Source organism: Physeter macrocephalus, chromosome 5, assembly GCF_002837175.3.
Source record: "Physeter macrocephalus isolate SW-GA chromosome 5, ASM283717v5, whole genome shotgun sequence".
Taxonomy (NCBI): Eukaryota; Metazoa; Chordata; class Mammalia; order Artiodactyla; family Physeteridae; genus Physeter; species Physeter macrocephalus.
This window is the reverse complement of record NC_041218.1, coordinates 91665433-91684915: the sequence shown is the minus strand read 5'-3', so window position 1 is coordinate 91684915 and position 19483 is coordinate 91665433. Positions and strand designations below refer to the sequence as shown.

Sequence of the window (19483 nt, the reverse complement as noted above, 5' to 3'; positions counted from 1 at the left end):
GGAGATAGTTTGTGAAAAATCTCATTTATTAAAATTATCTCATGCGATATGATCAATAACCACTGTAGTTAAACTTCTAACCCTGCTGAGATACCCCTTGTGCATGTCAGATGCACACGCCTATGGCTGGAGTGATTAGAGCAATCATTTTTCAAAAACACTCTTTCCAGTTCTTTGTCCTGTCTCTCCCCATAGCTTGGAGTCTCCCTGAGGCCACAGCTTTGGAGACAGTGGTGACGTCCCCTCAGATGGGCCTTGCTCAATTCACCAGCGCCCTGAAATCACTTAGCTCTCCCAGCCCATCTGACTGCACCCAGCCCCCATTTCTAACTACCCTAACCTAAGTAACATGTGAGAATGATCAGATCCATCACAATCTGAGAATAAAGTATCATTTGTTCTTTAAAAAGAGGCATCTGTCTAATACAGGGCACTAGCTGTCCTCAGGAGGGGTCACCCCCTCTGTGTGTAGCAGCAAGTAGATTCTGTGTTTAACTCACGGAGAATTCTCCATTCCTGACCCACTTGGTGGGGAGCAGACCTTTAGGTGCTGATGTCGAGCTGATTGGAGGTGACTCAGTAAGGAACAGGCAGGACCGAATGAGACCCAAGCAGGCCAACGGCCCCACGCACCCTGCCCTGCCCTCCCCTTCCTCCAGCTATGTCCGACCTCTGTTTTCGTTCCATCCACAGATGATGTGGCGGAAAACCCACCAACACAGGACTGTGCCCTGATTCTCCACCGGGTTGGAACCCTTTTATGTAGTACAACAGAGCAAGTGAAAAACAATAATAGCAACAAACAAAGGTAATCGGCACCATACATACCTACTTTCTTCACCCTGTATCGGGGGAGAAGGGATGGACAAGAATTAACCTGAGAGCACTCTGCACTGGTACACACGTGACAACATGGGGGCCTTTGGGCAACTGTGTTCCCCAGGATTCAGGGGTCGATTGAAAGAGGGACCAGGGCAGGGGACTACAATGCAGAATGGACTCCCCGCCCTGCTCCATCATTGCTGGGTTGGGACTAAGGAGGCTTGGGAGTTTGATAAGTTTGAAAACTATTGCTTTAGAGAACTTCAGGGAACCTATTTTCTCTGACAACACTGAGTGAGGGCATGACGACCCCATCAGACTGCCCAGTGATTCTTCCTGCCTGGTCTTCCTCCCCAGTAGCCATCTGAGCAGAAGATTTGGCTCACAGTGTGGGAAGGTTTGACGACTAGCAGTTAAACCCTGGCTTCCTGTAATGTGAAGAGCTGGACACCTGGACTCTTAAGACCCGTCCCCTGATAACCTTGGATTCTATTATTCTGTGATTCTAATTGTATTCTCTGCTATGGGACAAATATTGGTTGCCATATGGTACAACAAATTGCCAGAGAGGCCAGGTCTGAGTCTGAATTACTAGCTAGTTTTTTAAAAGTCAACCATGTTGAAAACAATATTTAGAAGGTAACTGAAACCACCAGGTTCAAGGCACACATTTAACCATAAATTGCATGGGAGTTGCAGTGTCTATTGGATTACTTCCTTTAAGAACTTCTGCCCAAATCCCATTACAGAGCACCGGCATCCTTACAAGCTTAAGCATCACTCTTTTGGAGCTGGGTTTTTTTTTTTTTCTCAAATCAATTTGTGAGTAGAGTCCAAATAAAAAGGCCTTTTTTAATTTCAGCAGATGCTCAAGGATTTCTTACCTTGAAGTCAAGGTTGCCAACAGCAACGAATGTCCCCAATAAATATGGCAAGACGCAATGCACATCTTTATGCTAATACTTATACTTTTATACAGCCTTTCATCCATAGATTTTAAATTATTTGACAGTAGTAGTTAATCTTCAAAATACCTTTAAAAGGCACATGAGTCTTATCACCCCTTCTTTTTGCCGGTGAGAAATTCCAAAATTCAAGTTCCAATACCTCAAGATACTTGGGTGTACAGAGCTAAACTTAGAATCTAGAATCCTAAGCTCACTGGGACTCAGGCATGAAAAAATCATGCAACAAGATTAAAAAGAATAATAGTGTATTAAGCATTTACTCTACATCTGGAACAGTGCTAAGTGATTCCTTTGCATTTGCTCATTTAATTGTTTGGTTTTCAAGTAAAGAAATTGAGATTCACAGAGGTTGTCACTTGCCCAAAGCCATATACCCAGAAAATGGCACACCCAAGCTTTGAACCCCAACCTTATCTGACTCCAAAGCCCAGGCTCAGAATCATCGCGTTCTTACTGTAAGAGCTACTGAGACTCAAGAAACTGGCTCTGGAGAAGCTTGTAACAATTTGATGCTTTCTCCACTTTACTCTAGTACCTCCCTTTAGCCAGTAAAAGACACTCCGCAGAGTGTCACCGAAAGAGGCATATAAGTGAGCAGGTGAGCATCCCAGGGAGAGGAAGCAGGCCTGCGTTTACAGCCCTTGAGAGGGCCACACGCAAAAGAACAATGATTATTTAGTCACACCAAAGCCGAGTTCAGTCACTGGAGCCAAAAGCTTAATTCCCTTATTAGTTTTTTGTGCTTCCTCTAATTCCATCCCATCCTTTAAATATTCCACAAATAGCAACACGGCATATTCTACTACTACTACTCACAACCGGCCTTGTTTCTGGAGATTTTATCCAGGACAAGGTCACCAAGAGGCTGAAGCCCCAATTTCATTGAGAACTCCTCAGGGACAGGGCAGGTGCCAGGGAAAAGCAAAGGAACAGTTTCCTGGCCCGGCAGGTGATGAAGGGGGTCCACCAGGACAAGGAGAGCTGGGATGTCTCCCCTGTAGCTCCGTTTCCTTTCTTCATTCCAGGCACCCTCTCTACCCTGTGGAGAAATCCTAACTGTCTACCTTTCCTTCTCCTGACATCACCAGAAGCAGTATCCTCTGAAAGGAAATAGGGGAAGGGCCCAGCCCACTGGCAACTTACAGAGGTTTCTTGTGCTTCCCAGTCTTGCAGGGACAGTGTCTGTGGATGGCTTTGGCCAACAGGACGATCAGGGACACCAGGAGACCCAGAAGCAACATGGAGCCCAAAGTGATGACAAAAGGCACATACCAGGCCGATGGAGAATACACGTTCTTCCTCAGGATCCAGTAGGTGATCCTGGGCTTGAATGACAGAAGGTGGGGGGGGAATGCGTGGAGGCGGTAGTCTTTGACATCAGAACCCTCTCACGCTGGGTGGCTGAATGTTCATTCTGCTTTTTGTTCTTGCTCTAAACATCGGGCATCTGTGTGCCCATCGTTCTCACTCTTCAACCCATCACCTTATTTATAGTCTTGCCAGACATCCATTAGACCAAAACCCAGAAAATGTAGGGAAGTGGAGAGCACCTCTAGGCCTCATTTCATTCTCTTTCTTCTCCTTCCCCAAAGCTAAAAATTCCATTGGCTTTTTTTCCTGCCAAATTATGGCATAAGCTAGGGACTAATATAGCTATTGTCTCTCACTGGGAAGGCATGAGCCATGAAAGTTGGGGTTTTTTGTTTCTTTTTTTTTTTAACACTTTGTAGTTTTCTCAGTGTTCACTCACTACCAGCTGTGCTGCCAGCTGAACAGGCTGTTATCACAGTGAGACCTCCAGTTCAGCATTTGCTTCCCAGAGAGGGAGACTAATAACAAACAAGTTATGGAGATTTCCAGGTTGGAGATGTCAGAGCTGGGTCGTGTTGTAAATTGCAGAAAGGTGGCAATTCCTTACTTGGGGCACCTACTGGCTCCTACCACAACTGAAAGCCCTTCAGGTCACCTAATGCCTCCATTCATTGGGTGTAATATTGACTCCAGCCTACAGGAAAGGAATATTAAGCAGCTCTTGGTAAGACTCTGAGAAGCAGAATTTGACCACCTGTCACACGTGGCTTTCTGAGGTTCTGGTTCCTTTTCCTCTGGCATACTCCAAGTATGGGGCTGCCGACCAAGGAAGAAACTTTTTTTTTTTTTTTTTTTTTTTTTGCGGTACGCGGGCCTCTCACTGTTGTGGCCTCTCCCGTTGCGGGGCGCACAGGCTCCGGACGCGCGTTTTTTTTTTGCGGTACGCGGGCCTCTCACTGTTGTGGCCTCTCCCGTTGCGGAGCGCACAGGCTCCGGACGCGCAGGCTCAGCGGCCATGATGGCTTACGGGCTCGGCCGCTCCGCGGCATGCGGCATCCTCCCGGACCGGGGCACGAGCCCGCGTCCCCTGCATCGGCAGGCGGACTCTCAACCACTGCGCCACCAGGGAAGCCCCAAGGGCGCAACTTTTACGAGGATCAGGAGGAAAGGGGAAAGAAGGGTCTGCACCAATATAAGCCAGGTCATCCAAGAAGCCAGGGGCGATAATCCTCTTGTCAGATTCCAAGATGCTCCCTTCCTTCATCACACTGATTCTATTGTGGCACCTGCTTATTTTCTTCCTACTGTTTATGACAATCTGTAGGTAGTTTATTAATTTGCACACCTATTTGTAATCCGTCTCCCCCTCCAGATCAGAGGCTCTAAAGCTTTAGTGCAATCAGAATGGCCTGGAAGGCTTATTAAAAACACAGATTGTTGGGTCCCACCCCACAGTTTCTGATCCAGTAGGTCTGGGGATGCGGTGAGGACTCCAGGTTTCAACATCTTTTCCCGGAAGTTGTAGTGATGAATCATGGTTGGATGAGGTATAACTTTAGCGTTCCAGGGCGGGCTCAAGAATTTGCTTTTCTGGGGGCTTCCCTCGTGGCGCAGTGGTTGAGAATCTGCCTGCCAATGCAGGGGACACGGGTTCGAGCCCTGGTCTGGGAAGATCCCACATGCCGCGGAGCAGCTAGGCCCGTGTGCCACAACTACTGAGCCTGCGCGTCCGGAGCCTGTGCTCCGCAACAAGAGAGGCCGCGACAGTGAGAGGCCCGCGCACCGCGATGAAGAGTGACCCCCACTCCCCCCAACTAGAGAAAGCCCTCGTACAGAAACGAAGACCCAACACAGCCAAAAATAAATAAATTAATTAATAAAATCTAAAGCTGTCGGAAGTCTCAGTTTCACCAATTAAAAAAAAAAAAAAGAATTTGGTTTCTAACAAGTTTCCAGGTGATGCTGCTGCTGTAGGGACCACACCTGAGAACCACTAAGCTATACTCTAAGCTCCAGGAGAGAGCAGAGATCATTTCTGGCTTATTCACCACAGTGCTTGGCATATTATAGGTATTAAATCAATATCTGCAGATTGAATAAGTGGATTTTTTTTTGGAGTGGAGGTGAGGAGTAGGGTACAGATTGACAAATGGTGACTCTCCAAAAGAAGTAGAGAAGAGCATCTGGCAGCTAGCTGCTCTCATGGACATGGACTTGTATTGGCTCTTAAGAGCAAGCAGAGAAGGGCTTGTGAAGGCGGCAACATGTCCATACCCTGGATGGGCAATGCCTGATCTATCACAAGTCTGTGCATATGTGTACCTCCTTCTTTACCAGACTAGGAAAAGTCAGTGGTTCTATAAGTCCAAGGTCTCACCCAGATTTTTTCTACCACCCAGTGACTATTCCAATCCAGCCCATGGTTGGTGTTCCTGGCAACATCCTAACACCTCAACTCTTTTCAGTCCACCCCACATTTCTCCTAGGTCAAGGGGCTCCATCAACATCAATTACAAGGGATGTAACTGGGAAGTCCAGCTCCCAGAACCCTTACCCTGGGGGTTGTGGTGACAATCGTGGTTGGGTGAGGAATGACACTAATACTCAGTGTCACTGTGCCTGTTTCAACAAGAGCTCCAGCGCTCTTCCTGTCAGACAGCAAGTTGTCATCAGTTATGTAGACAAGTAGTTTGTAGTTCCAGATCTTATCAAGCCCACTAGCATAGTCAAAGCGAGTCGCGAGGATCAGGCTTGTAACGTTGGACCCGGCGTTGGGAGAGAAGGTGAAATGACTGTTGATGTTGCCTAAATGAGATGTGATGCAAGGATTTTGGGAAAAGGAAGAAAAGAGCGTGAGAAATAAGGGTTAGAAGAAAACTACATTCAGTCTTTTTCTTAAACAACCCACCTCAGGTGTAGACTACTTCTGATGTACCAGGGCTGGGGCAGTGATAGGATATGGGCCTTAATAGCACCAGAGATTTCATGAGTACAGCCAGACTCTTGCTCACAACCAGTGTGGCTGCAACAAAAATGAGAGGAGAAAAGGGCACCAGCACAGGTGTCCAGGGAGAATGGCCGCCACCACGCTGAGCATCAGGCAGGGAGCCAGCAATCCTGGTGCGGCCAACGCTCTTCACCAGCATTAACTTGGTAACAATGTGTAACTCACGCTCAGACCAATCAGTGGGCGGCAAGAGGGAAGAGGGGGCCACGTCCCTAGCCACGGGCCAAGTTCATCGCACGCCTTTCATGAAACCGGGCTGCTCACACCCGTGACGGATGTCCCTGGCGTCCCCCAAAGGAAGGTGCGTCCTGGGCTGGCAGGGACAGCAGTCCCCATCCCCACCTCCCCAGCGGCTCGTTTGGGGCTGCGGGCTCACAGCTTAGGGAGCCCAGAGCAGAGAGGCTGCCCGCCCAAGCAGTTCTTGCTCATTCCTCCGGTGACTGCAGACTCACTACCAACTGAAAACCAGTAAATGGACCAGGGGATGATGCAGTTTTACTCCCGAGCAATGAAGTGCCCCATAAAGGCCTGAGGGTTCTCAGTCTGGATTATTTCCATCTCCGGCCACTGCAGTCTCAAGGTGGGCTCTGCCCCTGGGTCTTGTGACACAGCCTGCTCGAGAGGCTTCCTGCTGCTCCAGTTCCGGCTCTGCCAGGGCTCAGCAGGCGCAGGCGGCGGAGCTGGATTTTCACTCTTTCACGTGAAACTGCTCTGCTTGTTTGGGTTTAAATCTCTGGCCCCGGCACTTCATTAGATGAACTATTTTGGTCTCATTTCCATTGAGGGGTGCTCTTTTCTTTCCCTCCCACAATGGTATATTTTTAAAGACAGAAAATGAATGGAGCAGAAGAGAATTCCTGAGGACACGTTTCAAAATGCATTTAATCTATTTCATCTATTATTATCCAGAGAGAGGACTGGGATTCCCCTGCCCCCCGCCACAAGCTTGCAGGAAAAGAGGTGGGGAAGGAGTTGGACTAAAAAAAATATTTTAAGCTACACTAATCTGATTCATGAATCCTACAACAGGCTGGGAATTGGTGGGGGTGGGGGTCACCATCAGTGGGATTCACTGCTCCTTGGGCCTTTGGGCAGCCAGGTATGGGAGTCTGGGAAGAGTTAGGTGAGAAGGGGAAGCCAAGCGGGGGGACTGGGAATTCCAGAACCATTTGACTCCTCATCCCTGGTTTCCTCATTCAAAACACCCCACCCCCTACACGCTGTGCCAGATCAGTGTGTGAGCTCAGACCCCCACCCCTTCTCCCTAAACAGCTGCTACAGCCTCCAACACCAGGAGCCCTCAGCAAGGGTCCAGGACCACTGACATCAATACCATACCTGGGCCAATGGAGTAACGAAAAGACCTGGGGCTGGAATCAAGGTCAGTACACGTGAGCTTGAAATTGTAAATATTTGTGCCAACTTTCAGGTCCACTGGGATGGCCAGGGAGTACGAGTTAGGGGTACAGATCGGCTTTTCATCATTTTCTTCAATGATGTTCACAGTCACCTAGAGCAGCAGGAAAGTGGCCTTACTGAGTAGTTATCATTGAGCCCTTACTGTGTGCCAGGCACTGGGCTATGTGCTTTTTGTGAATTAGTGAGGTTTAACCTCATCCGAGATAGACAATATGTTTATTCCCATTTTACAGATGGGGAAGCTGAGGCTTAGGGAGACTAGGTAATTGACCTAAGGCCATTCAGCTGGTGAGTGTCAGAGCTGGGATTTGAACTTAGGTCTGTCTTACTCCAAGTCCTATGCTATTAACTTCTCTTCTGTGTGTTGTGTGTGTACATGCACATGTGCATAATATACGTAACAATACATTTCCACACCCCCCCCAACACATGCAGCTAGACACATGTGCTTATCCCCAGATGATGCTGAGTTGTTTTTCCAGTAACGATGATGGATTTATGGTGACCCTCCTGTGCTTCCTTGCTTGCTGCCCCTGTGAGTTGGAAGTTCTGTCTTTAACTTTGGAAGATCAAACAGTGGCTCTCAACCATGGCTCCACTTTGGCCCTCTCCAGACCAAATGAATTGGACTCCCTGGAGGGTGGGGCCCAGGCCTGATTTTCTTTTTTTTTCTTCCTTGATTGATTGATTGATTGATTGGCTGCCTTGGGTCTTCGTTGCTGCGCACGGGCTTTCTCTAGTTGCGGCGAGCGGGGCTTACTCTTCGTTGCGGTGCATGGGCTTCTCATTGCGGTGGCTTCTCTTGTTGCGGAGCACAGGCTCTAGGCGCGCGGGCTCAGTAGTTGTGGCTCGCGGGCTCTAGAGCGCAGGCTCAGTAGTTGTGGCGCGTGGGCTTAGCTGCTCCGTGGCATGTGGTATCTTCCCGGACCAGGGCTCGAACCCGTGCCCTCTGCATCGGCAGGCAGATTCTTAACCACTGCACTACCAGGGAAGCCCCCAGGCACGATTTTTATGTTCCCCAGCAGATTCTAATACGCAGCCAGGGTTGAGAACCACTGGGATAGAAGGAGGTGACCTGGCTTAGCCGTGGTCTTGTGTGTAACCCGGGATCTCAGCACTGCCCTGAGCCGGTGGCGCTGGCCTGCCACAAGCAAGGGCCAGCCTGTTCTCTTTCATCACCGTCTTTTATGCCTGGTGAATTGGAATATGGACTGGGATGCCTGCCAGCGCGGAATCATAGAATGTCAGCCCTGAAAGGGACTTATGTGATCATCACCCTTTTTAAAAGCTTATGAATTTTTGAGTCGTATTCATTCTACCTCTGAAATTTGGGGATTTCAGCTATTTCTGAGCCCAGGAATAAATTGAAATGTTCTCTCTAGTTAGCTCCCAAAGTGGACTCCATTCATTCCTCTCAAAAACCCAGGCTAACAAACACGACAATTACCTTCAACTTAGCACATCTTTTTCTCAGCTAGCAACGCCAAGCCTTACACATCATTGGAAACATCGTCCCACTAATTTAAAGCACGTCATCAGAGGAACTGGACTATTCAGGCATTGGGTTAGGAGGTGACTCTCCATGTGTGAGAGAGAAATCAGGGTACAAAGATAAGCATTGCTCGGACCCCCTTGGCAAATTGGGATCAAAGTTGAGAAATGAACTCTGCCTCCTGGCCCTGAACCAGTCATTCTATCACACAGGGCTGCCTGCACCAGATAGCCCCACTCACAGTGACTGAGCTGCTGTCCTCGCTGTTGGTGGCCTGGATTCTGAGAATATAGACGGGGGTTATCTCGTAGTCTGCTTTAGTCACCAGCTGGAGTTCTCCCGTTTGGGGATTAATCCAAAATATGTTTGGGTAGTGCTGGCTGGCCCCTCCGGTGGAGATGGAGTACACGATGCCTTTCTGGGGGAAGTCTTTATCTGCCGCTTGCATCCGTCCAACCTGGGTTCTAGCTGGAAGAATAAAGTACCTGCTGTTACTGCCGAGAACAATATCTGAGATTAGTCCTGCTTTGGGGGTGACGGGAGGAACTGGGGGCAGGCACTCTCAGTGCCATGGGCAGAAAGACTTTTGGGGGCCTCTTTGCTGTTCAAACTCTGTATGTTTTACATCTTTTAAATTCAAATTACACTAATGACACCCACTAGGAAACTGGCCGTATGAGTCAAGCAGTACTGCGAAGTCTAAAAGACAATTCATACCCTCATATAGACTCCAAGCACACCAATGATTATATGATCCTAAGGCTGCAAAGAACCTTCACATATACATCTTTTTGAAGCAGTGTTGTCTTTTTTATTTTTCAAATTTTCCATAATGAGCATGGGTAGCTCTTATAAAACAAGATGAAAAACATAATTTTTAAGGGTTTAGCAACAGGATGATTGGAATATTTTTGATTTTTTTTTTTTTTTTTTTTTTTTTTTTTTTTTGTGGTACGCGGGCCTCTCACTGCTGTGGCCTCTCCCGTTGCGGAGCACAGGCTCCGGACGCGCAGGCTCAGCCGCCATGGCTCACGGGCCCAGCCGCTCCGCGGCATGTGGGATCTTCCCGGACCGGGGCACGAACCCGTGTCCCCTGCATCGGCAGGCAGACTCTCAACCACTGCGCTACCAGGGAAGCCCAATATTTTTGATTTTTAAATCCTGTTCCATTTTGCTTATTTTGCAAGTCTTGTTGGTGGGCTGCTGGACTTCTGGCTTGCTTGTTTTATAGAAGTTCTTCCTCATAAATTATACTCCTAAAGGGAAGCATCTTCTCTTATTCAACTATATAGAACAGCACTATGTGCTTGACCCAGAGTAGGTGATTAATAATTGTAGCAAGATCTGTGAATTCATAAAAAGCCTATTCCTGTTGCACTTATTATTCACTGGATAAGGCATAAGGAATCGACAGCGTTTTCTTCAGACCCTCTTTTTGTGTTTTGTTTAAAATGTAATGTCAGGAAATGGAGCTCGTCATAAAGAGAGAACGAAATGAAGAGGAGATCATGTTAGAGGGAGATTTTGGGGTTTGTTTTGTTTGGTTTTTAGTGTAGAAGTATCCACAATCAAAGTCTCAAAGACTGTGGTGAGGTCTGATTATTCTAGAGTTGACAGTCTCCCCTTCTCTGGGAGAGATGGGGAGAAACCCATCTGGAGTGGGGAGGAGCCTGCAGAAATCGAGGCATCCTAAAGGGTGGAAAAAGAGGCCTCCAGGGAATCCTTCAAAGGCAGAGAGAAAACATCTTTATTTTGTTTTTCAGTGAAAGAAATCTAGAAATGGGAAGCCTTCTCTCTATTTTTAAATTTCAATTCTCTGAGTGAGCTGGATAAAAATCACAGTGGAGACCAAGGGAAAACTTAGGCTGCAAAAAGAGAGGATTAGTGGAATCAGGCACCCAGACAAAGAGGCAATCAGGGGGTTCGGAGAAATGCAGTTTAATCAACAGTTTTCAAAATCTGGATTTCACCTGAAGGGCTCCGCCACAGTGAGGAGAATTTAAAAAGAAGTAAGACATGCAATAAACAGGAATCAGCTCTGAGTCGCTGTGCACAACACCACCAGGGCCTCTGACAGGGAGCCTCCCTCCACCCAAGTGCGTCCGGATGAAGAGGTCTATCAAGAGCACTGGAGTCTGTGTCTCGTCGGTTACTTACGTGGGCTTAATTCCGACACGGCAAATACGTAGGATGGGCTATCAAAGACAAGAGGAAACTCATTTTCTGGGCTTGTTAGGATATAAATGTAGATATTATCTATAAACGGAAATAGGAAAAAAAATTAAATCACAATACAGGCATCCCTCATTCTGTTGCGTTTTACGTATTGCAGTTTGCAGATATTGTGCCTTTTACAGATTGAACATTGTGGCAACCCTGTGTTGAGCAAGTCTATCGGCACCATGTTTCCAACAGCGTTTGCTCATTTTGTGTCTCTGTGTCATGTTTTGGTAATTCTTGCAATATTTCAAACGTTTTCCTCATTATTATATTGTTACGGTGATCTGTGATCAGTGATCTTTGATGTTACCATTGCAAAAATCTTATGACTCGCTGAAGGTTCAGATGATGGTTGGCAGTTTTTGGCAATAAAGTATTTTTAATTAAAGTATGTACATTATTTTTTTAAGGCAGTGCTATTGCACACTTAACAGATTACAGTATATAGTGTAAATGTAACTTTTATATGCATTTGGAAACCAAAAAATTCACGTGACTCGCTTTATTGCGTTGTGCCAAGCCAAAGAGTTTGAATGTGAACTTGGCAGCTATGGGGAGACACTCAAGGGCTTTCAGCAAGAAGTAATACGGTGGCATTTGCGTTTGCTGAAAATCACTGTCAGAAATGTGGTGGATGCGTTGGAAAGGGACAAGACTAAAGGTGGGCAGAAAGACTCTTGAAACACTCTTAGTGTTGTAATTCAGCTCCGAAAGAGGAGGTTCTGCATTAGAGCAATGCTAGTGGGATGGAGGTGCAGCGGGGTTGGGGGGGAGGCGGCAGATCCTCGAGATTTTAGTAGGTGACACAGAAGAAGGGACTTGGGAGACTGATTAACTGTTCTTGGTGAAGGACAGGAGGAGGCTGGGCTGATTCCGAAGTGTTGGGGCTTTTGGAAGTCTCCTTTTGAACATAAATACATCCCCAGCCCAAGCCCAAGCATTGCCCAGCACAGTTTAGTCATTGCTACTCAAGGAAGATGCTTCATGAAATAAACCAAAATGATACTTGCTTTTATAGTAAGGAGGGGCAACATCCTGCACTTGGATTATCACAGTGTATTTATTGCCGGCTGCTAGATTACTTGGATTTTCATAATCTAGATCACCAATCAACTAGATTAAAACAGAGAGATCGGATTACACAGAATAAACAATCCTTTTAATTGAACTGACATTTTCATGTACTGTTAGTGGACATGTAAATTGCAAAACCTTTCTGGAAAGCACTTTTTCCCATAGGAGGAGCTTTAAAAAGTTAGGTCCATACCTTTGCTCACTGCTAGAGAACTTATTTGAAAGAATTTCTCAGGAGAGAGAATCTGTTTAAAGATGTTCATCAAGCACTATTGCCCAGCATAGGTTTAAGATTTCTGGTTAAGTCAAAGAGAAGCATGATACAGAATCCTACATGCGAGGTTATTTCCATCATTTAGAATACTTCTGCATATATGTATAGACTATACATAAAATTGCATAGGGAAGAAGATAGAAAGAAATATATCAACATGTTAATAGGGGTTATTACTGAATAGTAATGCCTTTCTGTGTTTCCTACGTTTTCTACAGTGAACATGTATTAATTTCTCAAACAGAAAAAATAGAAGTTATTTTTAGTTGACACAGTGAATAAAATTGGTACGACTTTTGGGGGGATGGGAGGTGGAGAAGGGGGTGTTTGAGAGGATGGCTAGTGGGCTGCTTGCTCTTCTTCCTGAGGCTTTATCTCTGATACAAAGATCTCCCCCATCAGTACCACCCCCCTGTAAGACTCCCACCTTACCCTGCCCTTCTACCTCTCTCCTCCTTTCCCCCCAACCCTCCAGTGGGAACCTTGTTGTTAAATGTCTCACACAGCTCATTGAGACCTGCCTTTTACTCCCATTCTTTTTCCAATTACGTATTTGCCTCAGTGGTGATGCCCCTCTTTCTTGGGTCTCCAGTGGTTCTACAGTGCGGAATTCAGCAGGACACACTCATGGCCCTGGCCCTGCTCTCTCTCACCTCACACCTCTATGGCAAGGAGTGAGCACTGAAATAAACAAAAGTGCTTGAGCCCAGAGGGCACGGACATGTGACTGTGGAAGCAAGCTAACCAGGCACGCAGCCTGCAAACCGCGAGCTATGCAAGAAAGAATCCAATCCTTAGCACCCCAGGCATAACCATGCATAACAAACAATTCCTGGAACTTGGGTAAAATAAAGAGCAAATGGGGAAAACAGAGTCACTACTAAGTTTGTCAGTTACAGTCGCTTGGAGAGGGAGTTACTTTGGAAATTTCTCTCTATGGGGCAGCAAAAGCACTATGCATGTTAGACCAATTTCCCCAATGCCCTTTCGATGATGCAGTGACCGTTAACTGACCACGATTTTCCCAGAGCCAGCTGGATCCTGTAAAAATCTGCGGCTGCTCCCCACTCCGGATGGCGTGGTGAAGTTGAATTGGTTGTTTGGTGCTTCACTGTCATTATCAAAGCAGAACTTGTTCAGGTCCAGGAGCAACGTCCCCTTGGCTACTCTCTCAGGCACCATAATGCTGGCGAAAAGACATGATTCGATATTTTCCCCCAACAAATGGCAACTGAGCATTCCTTCTAACACAGGCCCCAGGCTAGACGCCCCGGCTTTCATTTCAATTGAAAGCAAGTCCGTGGTTAAGGCCGTACCTGCCTAACTGGTACTCCACTCTGCCCTTGACTCCTGTCAGAGGATTCTTAACACAGCAGCCAGAGGGATCCTGTGAAAATGTCAGATCACGTGGCTCCTCTGCTGCTGAATCGCAGAGAGGGCTCCTGATTTCACTCAGAGTCGTAACTCTGATCTACAGCATCCTTCATGACGTGCGCCCACCCCCACCTCCACCCCTTACCTGTCTGAACTCATCTCCCACTAATTCTTGTTCACTCTCCTTCCACCCTGGCCTCCCTGTGCTCCTGGACACTCCCCAGGCTCTGGCCTCAGGGCCATTGCACTTCCTGTGCTATGCCTTTCCCACAAATGTCCTCACGGCTTGCTCTTTCCCTGTCTATCTTTAGTCTCGAATCAAACGGCACCTTCTCAGGAGGCTCCCTGGCTACCCCAGCTAAAATGTCAACGCCCCCAGCCCATTGCTCCCCCTCCCCTTCCCCCCTGTAGGTTTAAGGCTTGGTGCTTACCATTTTCCAATATACTGTACAGTTTACTTACATATCCTGTTTATCGCCTGTTTGCTCCCAAGAATGTAAGCTCCGCAAGACTGGGGATCTTTATCTGCTTTGTTCTTGGCACACTCAAGAAATATTTGTTGAATGAATGAACGAATGGTAGCTTATGGGACTAGCACAGGAATGAAGAAGAATATAAGAGAAACAGAAATTGTGCCCCTGCCTGTAGGAATTGATAATCTGGTTGCGGGGGATCGCTGTAGCCCTGCACCCCTCCCTCCCCTCCCATGCTTAGAAGACTGGAAATTCCTCCACTTGTGTTCTCATGGCTTCGAAGTCATAGAAGGGACTCCTGACACCTTAGCATCGTTCATTCCATAGAGGCTTATTAAAGGTTGAATTCTGGGTCCCAATCTCAGTTCACTCCAGCAGGGAGGCAAATAGTATGCAAATGAGTAAAGCTGCCCCCAAACTCAGAGCCATCTGGTCAAGCCCAGCTTGGAGTGGGAGACTCTGAGGAAGCATGGTAACACCTCCAGACCCATTAAGGGACTTCACACGTCTCCAGGTTTCAGTTTTTCCATCTATAAGATGGGCATGTTGATTAGCCTTTGCTACATAACAAACCAGCCCAAAACCTAGTGGCTTAAAACAACAGGCATTTATTCTTTCTTACAACACTAAGGGTTATCCATTCGCTCTTTTGGTTCTAGTCCAGCTTGGCTGGTCTCTTCGGTCACTGGCAGCTCGGTGGGGGCTGGATGCTCCAGGATGGCCTCACTTACAGGTATGGTGGGAAGGTGGGTGGTCTCTGCTTCATATTGTCTCTCATCCTCCAGGAGGCTAGTCTGGGCTCTTCTCATGGAGATCTTAGGCTTCCAGAAGTAGCAAGAGAGGGCAAGTCCCAATGCATACACACCTTTCAATCCTCTGCTGCGCCATGTTTGTGAATGTTCCCATGGCCAAAGCAATTCACCTGGTCAAGTCCAGATTCAAGGAGTAGAAAGAGATACCCATCTCTTGATGGGAGGAATGGCAAAATCACACTGCAAAGCGGCTCATGTACAGGCAAAGAGGAATTTGTGTGGCTGGTATTTTCTTTCTCTTTTTCTCTCTCTCTCCTTCCTCCCTTTCTCCCTTTCTCTCTTTCTTTCTTTCTTTCCCTATCACAATCATGTTTTGCCTTGGGCAGGATTTCTTACAAAAATATATTGGGACTGCCAGGAGAATGTGCCTGGAAGACCTACAGCTGCAGGAATAGAATGACCACAGACCCCAGCTGCTGGGCTCTGAAATCCATCACTGTATTTGCAGTGAGGTCGTGTGCCAACGACAGGGCAGGGCAGAGATACTAAGGCAGACTCATTCCTGTCCTGTGACAGTTGACTTTGGCTCCAGGACTCCCCAGTGCCCTAGCCAAGTTCATGGACTGCAGAACAGACTAGAACATTCCCACCCATGCACCCTCCCTCCTTCCTTTACTCAGGTCAGACTTGCATCACAGTCTGATGACCCTGACAGCCTAGCCTAGCTGTCTCCACATCTTCTCCCACAGGCATTTCCACTAATAAAAGCCTCTCACATTTAATCCTGTCTTGGCATCTTGTTCTCAGAGCATCAACACGTGTCTCTAATCCTCTGTACTATCACCTCTCTCTGCAACAGAATTATGCTGCTTTCTACATTCCACATCAGCTCTTCATGGCAGCTAAAATGGGCTTAGCAAACATGGAGCCAAGTCTGACGGCAAGGTTGTTTTTGTGCTGCTGAGGGTAACTGGGTTTGCTTTGGGAAAGCGGTCTTTCTCACAGGTGTAACTGAATCTCCATGATGTCTCTGTATCTCAGCAGGACTGGAGTCCGAGCATTTCCATTCTTGTCTTGATGGCACGATGTCATGGTTTTACTCATAAATACTTAGAATAGATACTATCTGTTAAATACCAACTATATGTGGTATCCTACCAAACACTTTAAAAACTCTGTCTCTCATCCCCTCATCGCCTAGAGGTTTGTGTTCTTGTCCCCATGATGAAGAAAGATTGGTTCAGGGTGGTTTCAAGACCTGTCTCAGAAAGCTGATGCATCCAGGCACCATCCTCTTGTCAGTGTTAAGAGTCACAGTAAATTTTACTTTCGGTTCTATCAATGACTCTCCAGGCCCACAGAGGGTTCAGGGATCTGAGCCTTGATTACAAGTCTGCAGAAGCCGGAAGGTTGCATCACCCAAAGACTCTAGGGTCCTGAAGCCAGACATTTCACGCCCTCCAAAAGAGGCCTTCACACTTGGCCCCTTAGGGCCGCCTGGCATGTTCTTTTCATTTTCCCCTGCCACTTGGTATTTTTCCCCTAAATGCATGACTTGGAAAACCACTCCCCCCCATTCATCACTCCCTGCCTCAAAGGCGGGCTGCCCTCACTCCCAGCCATCTGACCACAGTTCTCCCGCAACTTGGAGGTGACAGGCCCAGCCGACATCCTCTGCCTCTGGCTCCCAAACAGTTTGCGAAGCGCTTTCAGCCAAGTGCCTGAGAATTTACAACCAGAGCGGCTCTGTCACGGGGCCTTTGATGCCTCCATCAGGGCCTTGGGCTCATTCATCACCAGCCTGGGAAAGCCGCAGGGGCTGTTTCTGTCTCTCGGCCGCCCGAGAGCCTGTGTGGACCCACGGGGATGGCAGGGGACCTGGCACAAAGCCACCTGCCTCGTGGGATCCACTGGGTGCTTGGCGCCCTCCCAGCCTGCTCCCCCAAACTCCACCGCAGAGACTGTGCCAAGAGCCCTGAAGAAAGAGTAAATATTCAGGGACAGGGCTGCCAGAGCCCGTGGCAGCACCAGTGCTGTTGTTTGGCTTGCTTTTGACCTGCCCTGGTGCTTCCACTCTGGTGTGGTGGGAATGGACAAGATGCTAGGCATGGGAGAGTGGTGGGTGATGCAGGTCAGGGTTTCCCAGCCCTTCCCTGGAGTATGCAAACGAAGCTGGGGTTTGGGAGTAAAAACTTTCACTTCCTGGACTGCAGAGGGAGGAGCCCTTTTCTTGCCCCTCCTCATATCTTGGCTTTTACAGGACACTGCAAGTTCCTCCCACTGGAAAAGCCCGGAGCCCTCCTGGAACATTGTTTAGAGTTACCTTTAGTAATAAATACAATTAGTTCAGTTACTGGCTGGCATTGACCTTCAAGGCTAATTTAGAGAGAAGATTATCAACAGCAGGACTCTGCATGGGCTTGTCTGGACAGTCTAGGATATTCAAAGTGTGATTTTACCAGCTAATATGGAACGCAGTTTGTAAACTGTCATCTCACACATCAGGGGACTCTGGACCACAGGAAGCCACAGTGCACACTTACCAGAAATGCACTGAGGGGAGAAAATTGACCAGGAAGATTGGAGATAGCACAGTCCTCTCCAATCATTGATACCCAGAGTTCTTACTCTTCAACTATCTTCCCCCACCTCTTAAGGCAGGAGAGCAAAGGGGAAAGCAGTAGGGTCTAGAAGAGCAGGACATGAGGAGAAGAATTTCCCAAGATGCACTGGAGCCACCCAAGGGCACTAGCATAGCTTTAGATTTTCAAAGAAAGTGGAAGAGTGACTCTGTGGATTACCTCTACTCCATCCCAGGGACCAGACTTCTCTTAACAGTGGTGGGTTTGATTTATGCAGAAAATGGTGTGGAAGTCACGGTCCTAACTATCCATGACAACTGTTCTCACCCATCAAACAGACTCTGCTCTTGGGGTTGGGATAGGAACCTATCACGTGGTCAAGGCCATTATTGATTTGATAGGGGCCTCAGCAAGAAGCAAATGGCAAATTAAGATAATTCCGGGAGGGTTTAGTAAAGGGACTGTTACAACGTGTACACACGGTGCATGGAAACTTCAAAGGATGGTCTAGGTCTAGGAAGAGTGGGCCTCCCTTTCCACTGCTAGGCCTCAAGGAGCCAGAGGAGCGAGCAGTTCCTGAAACCGGAACCAAGGACAGAGGGTGCTGTGCGCAGAGGGAGACCTAATAGGAACTGAGACCTTCAGGAGGTGGAGGAGCTCATGCCGCTGACAGGAAGGGAGCCAGGGGATAAATACCCTGACTTCTCTCTCCCCCTCATTCCAGGGCTTCCCGTGGGCCAACGGGAAGGTGCAGGGCAAGGGAGCAGTTGATATCCATAGAGGTCAGCCTCCTGGGGCACAGAGCAGGGTTGGGGAGGTTGGCAGCTAGATCTGAAGAGGCAAGTAGGGTATGTCCAGAACGGGGTTTAGCTGTTTTGATGCCAGGTTCAAGACCACTTGATTCTTAGCACTATGCTGGGCATGCCGGTGGAGAAAACAGGGCGACACTGAAGAGCATAATAAAGGAGTTTGTATTTCTACTGCTTATCATAGATAATCTTTGTCTAGGGTCCTCTGTCCTTTGCATCGCCACACCATGTATCGGGTCTATGTCCAGAGTTACCTAGAGCTTAAAAAATGAACTTGCAAAACCAAAGATAATCTCAGAGGGAGACTCTCTCCCTAGGGAGATCTGAAAGTGAGACCAGCTCTGGTGTTCAGCTTTGCTCCAGACACAGGACACTCTCTCAGCAAGAGTCACTGCAGAGGTGCCCTCCCCACCCCCAGGAGGAACCACCTTCAGACTCCCAAGAAACAGGAGACTAGCTATTAAGAAACCACAGAGATGAAGCTAACCTGGGGAATTACTCATCTTGTGGCACTGAGACAAAATAGTTAGTGGAAAGACAGTACTGTTTTCCAGAAGTCATATTAACCCAGAATCACAAGGGACTTCATTGATTTATTTTTTTTAATTTTTGAATTTTATTTTATTTATTTTTTTATGCAGCAGGTTCTTATTAGTCATCAATTTTATACACATCACTGTATACATGTCAATACCAATTGCCCAATTCATCACACCACCACCACCCCCCCTCAGCCAGTTTCCCCGCTTGGTGTCCATACGTTTGTTCTCTACATCTGTGTCTCAATTTCTGCCCTGCAAACTGGTTCATCTGTACCATTTTTCTAGGTTCCACATATATGCGTTAATATACGATATTTGTTTTTCTCTTTCTGACTTACTTCACTCTGTATGACAGTCTCTAGAT

General features: G+C 47.5%; 1 protein-coding gene across 1 annotated transcript in view; it reads right to left on the bottom strand.

The window, feature by feature from the left end:
- CDHR3 (cadherin related family member 3) overlaps positions 1–19483 on the bottom strand; it is a 58591-nt gene that overhangs the window by 4014 nt on the left and 35094 nt on the right. The window contains 9 exon segments of the mRNA XM_028489453.2: positions 230–243; positions 1604–1631; positions 2930–3115; positions 5656–5906; positions 7447–7618; positions 9261–9487; positions 11177–11275; positions 12250–12352; positions 13602–13773. Of these exon segments, the coding sequence (XP_028345254.1) occupies positions 230–243; positions 1604–1631; positions 2930–3115; positions 5656–5906; positions 7447–7618; positions 9261–9487; positions 11177–11275; positions 12250–12352; positions 13602–13773 (1252 nt within the window).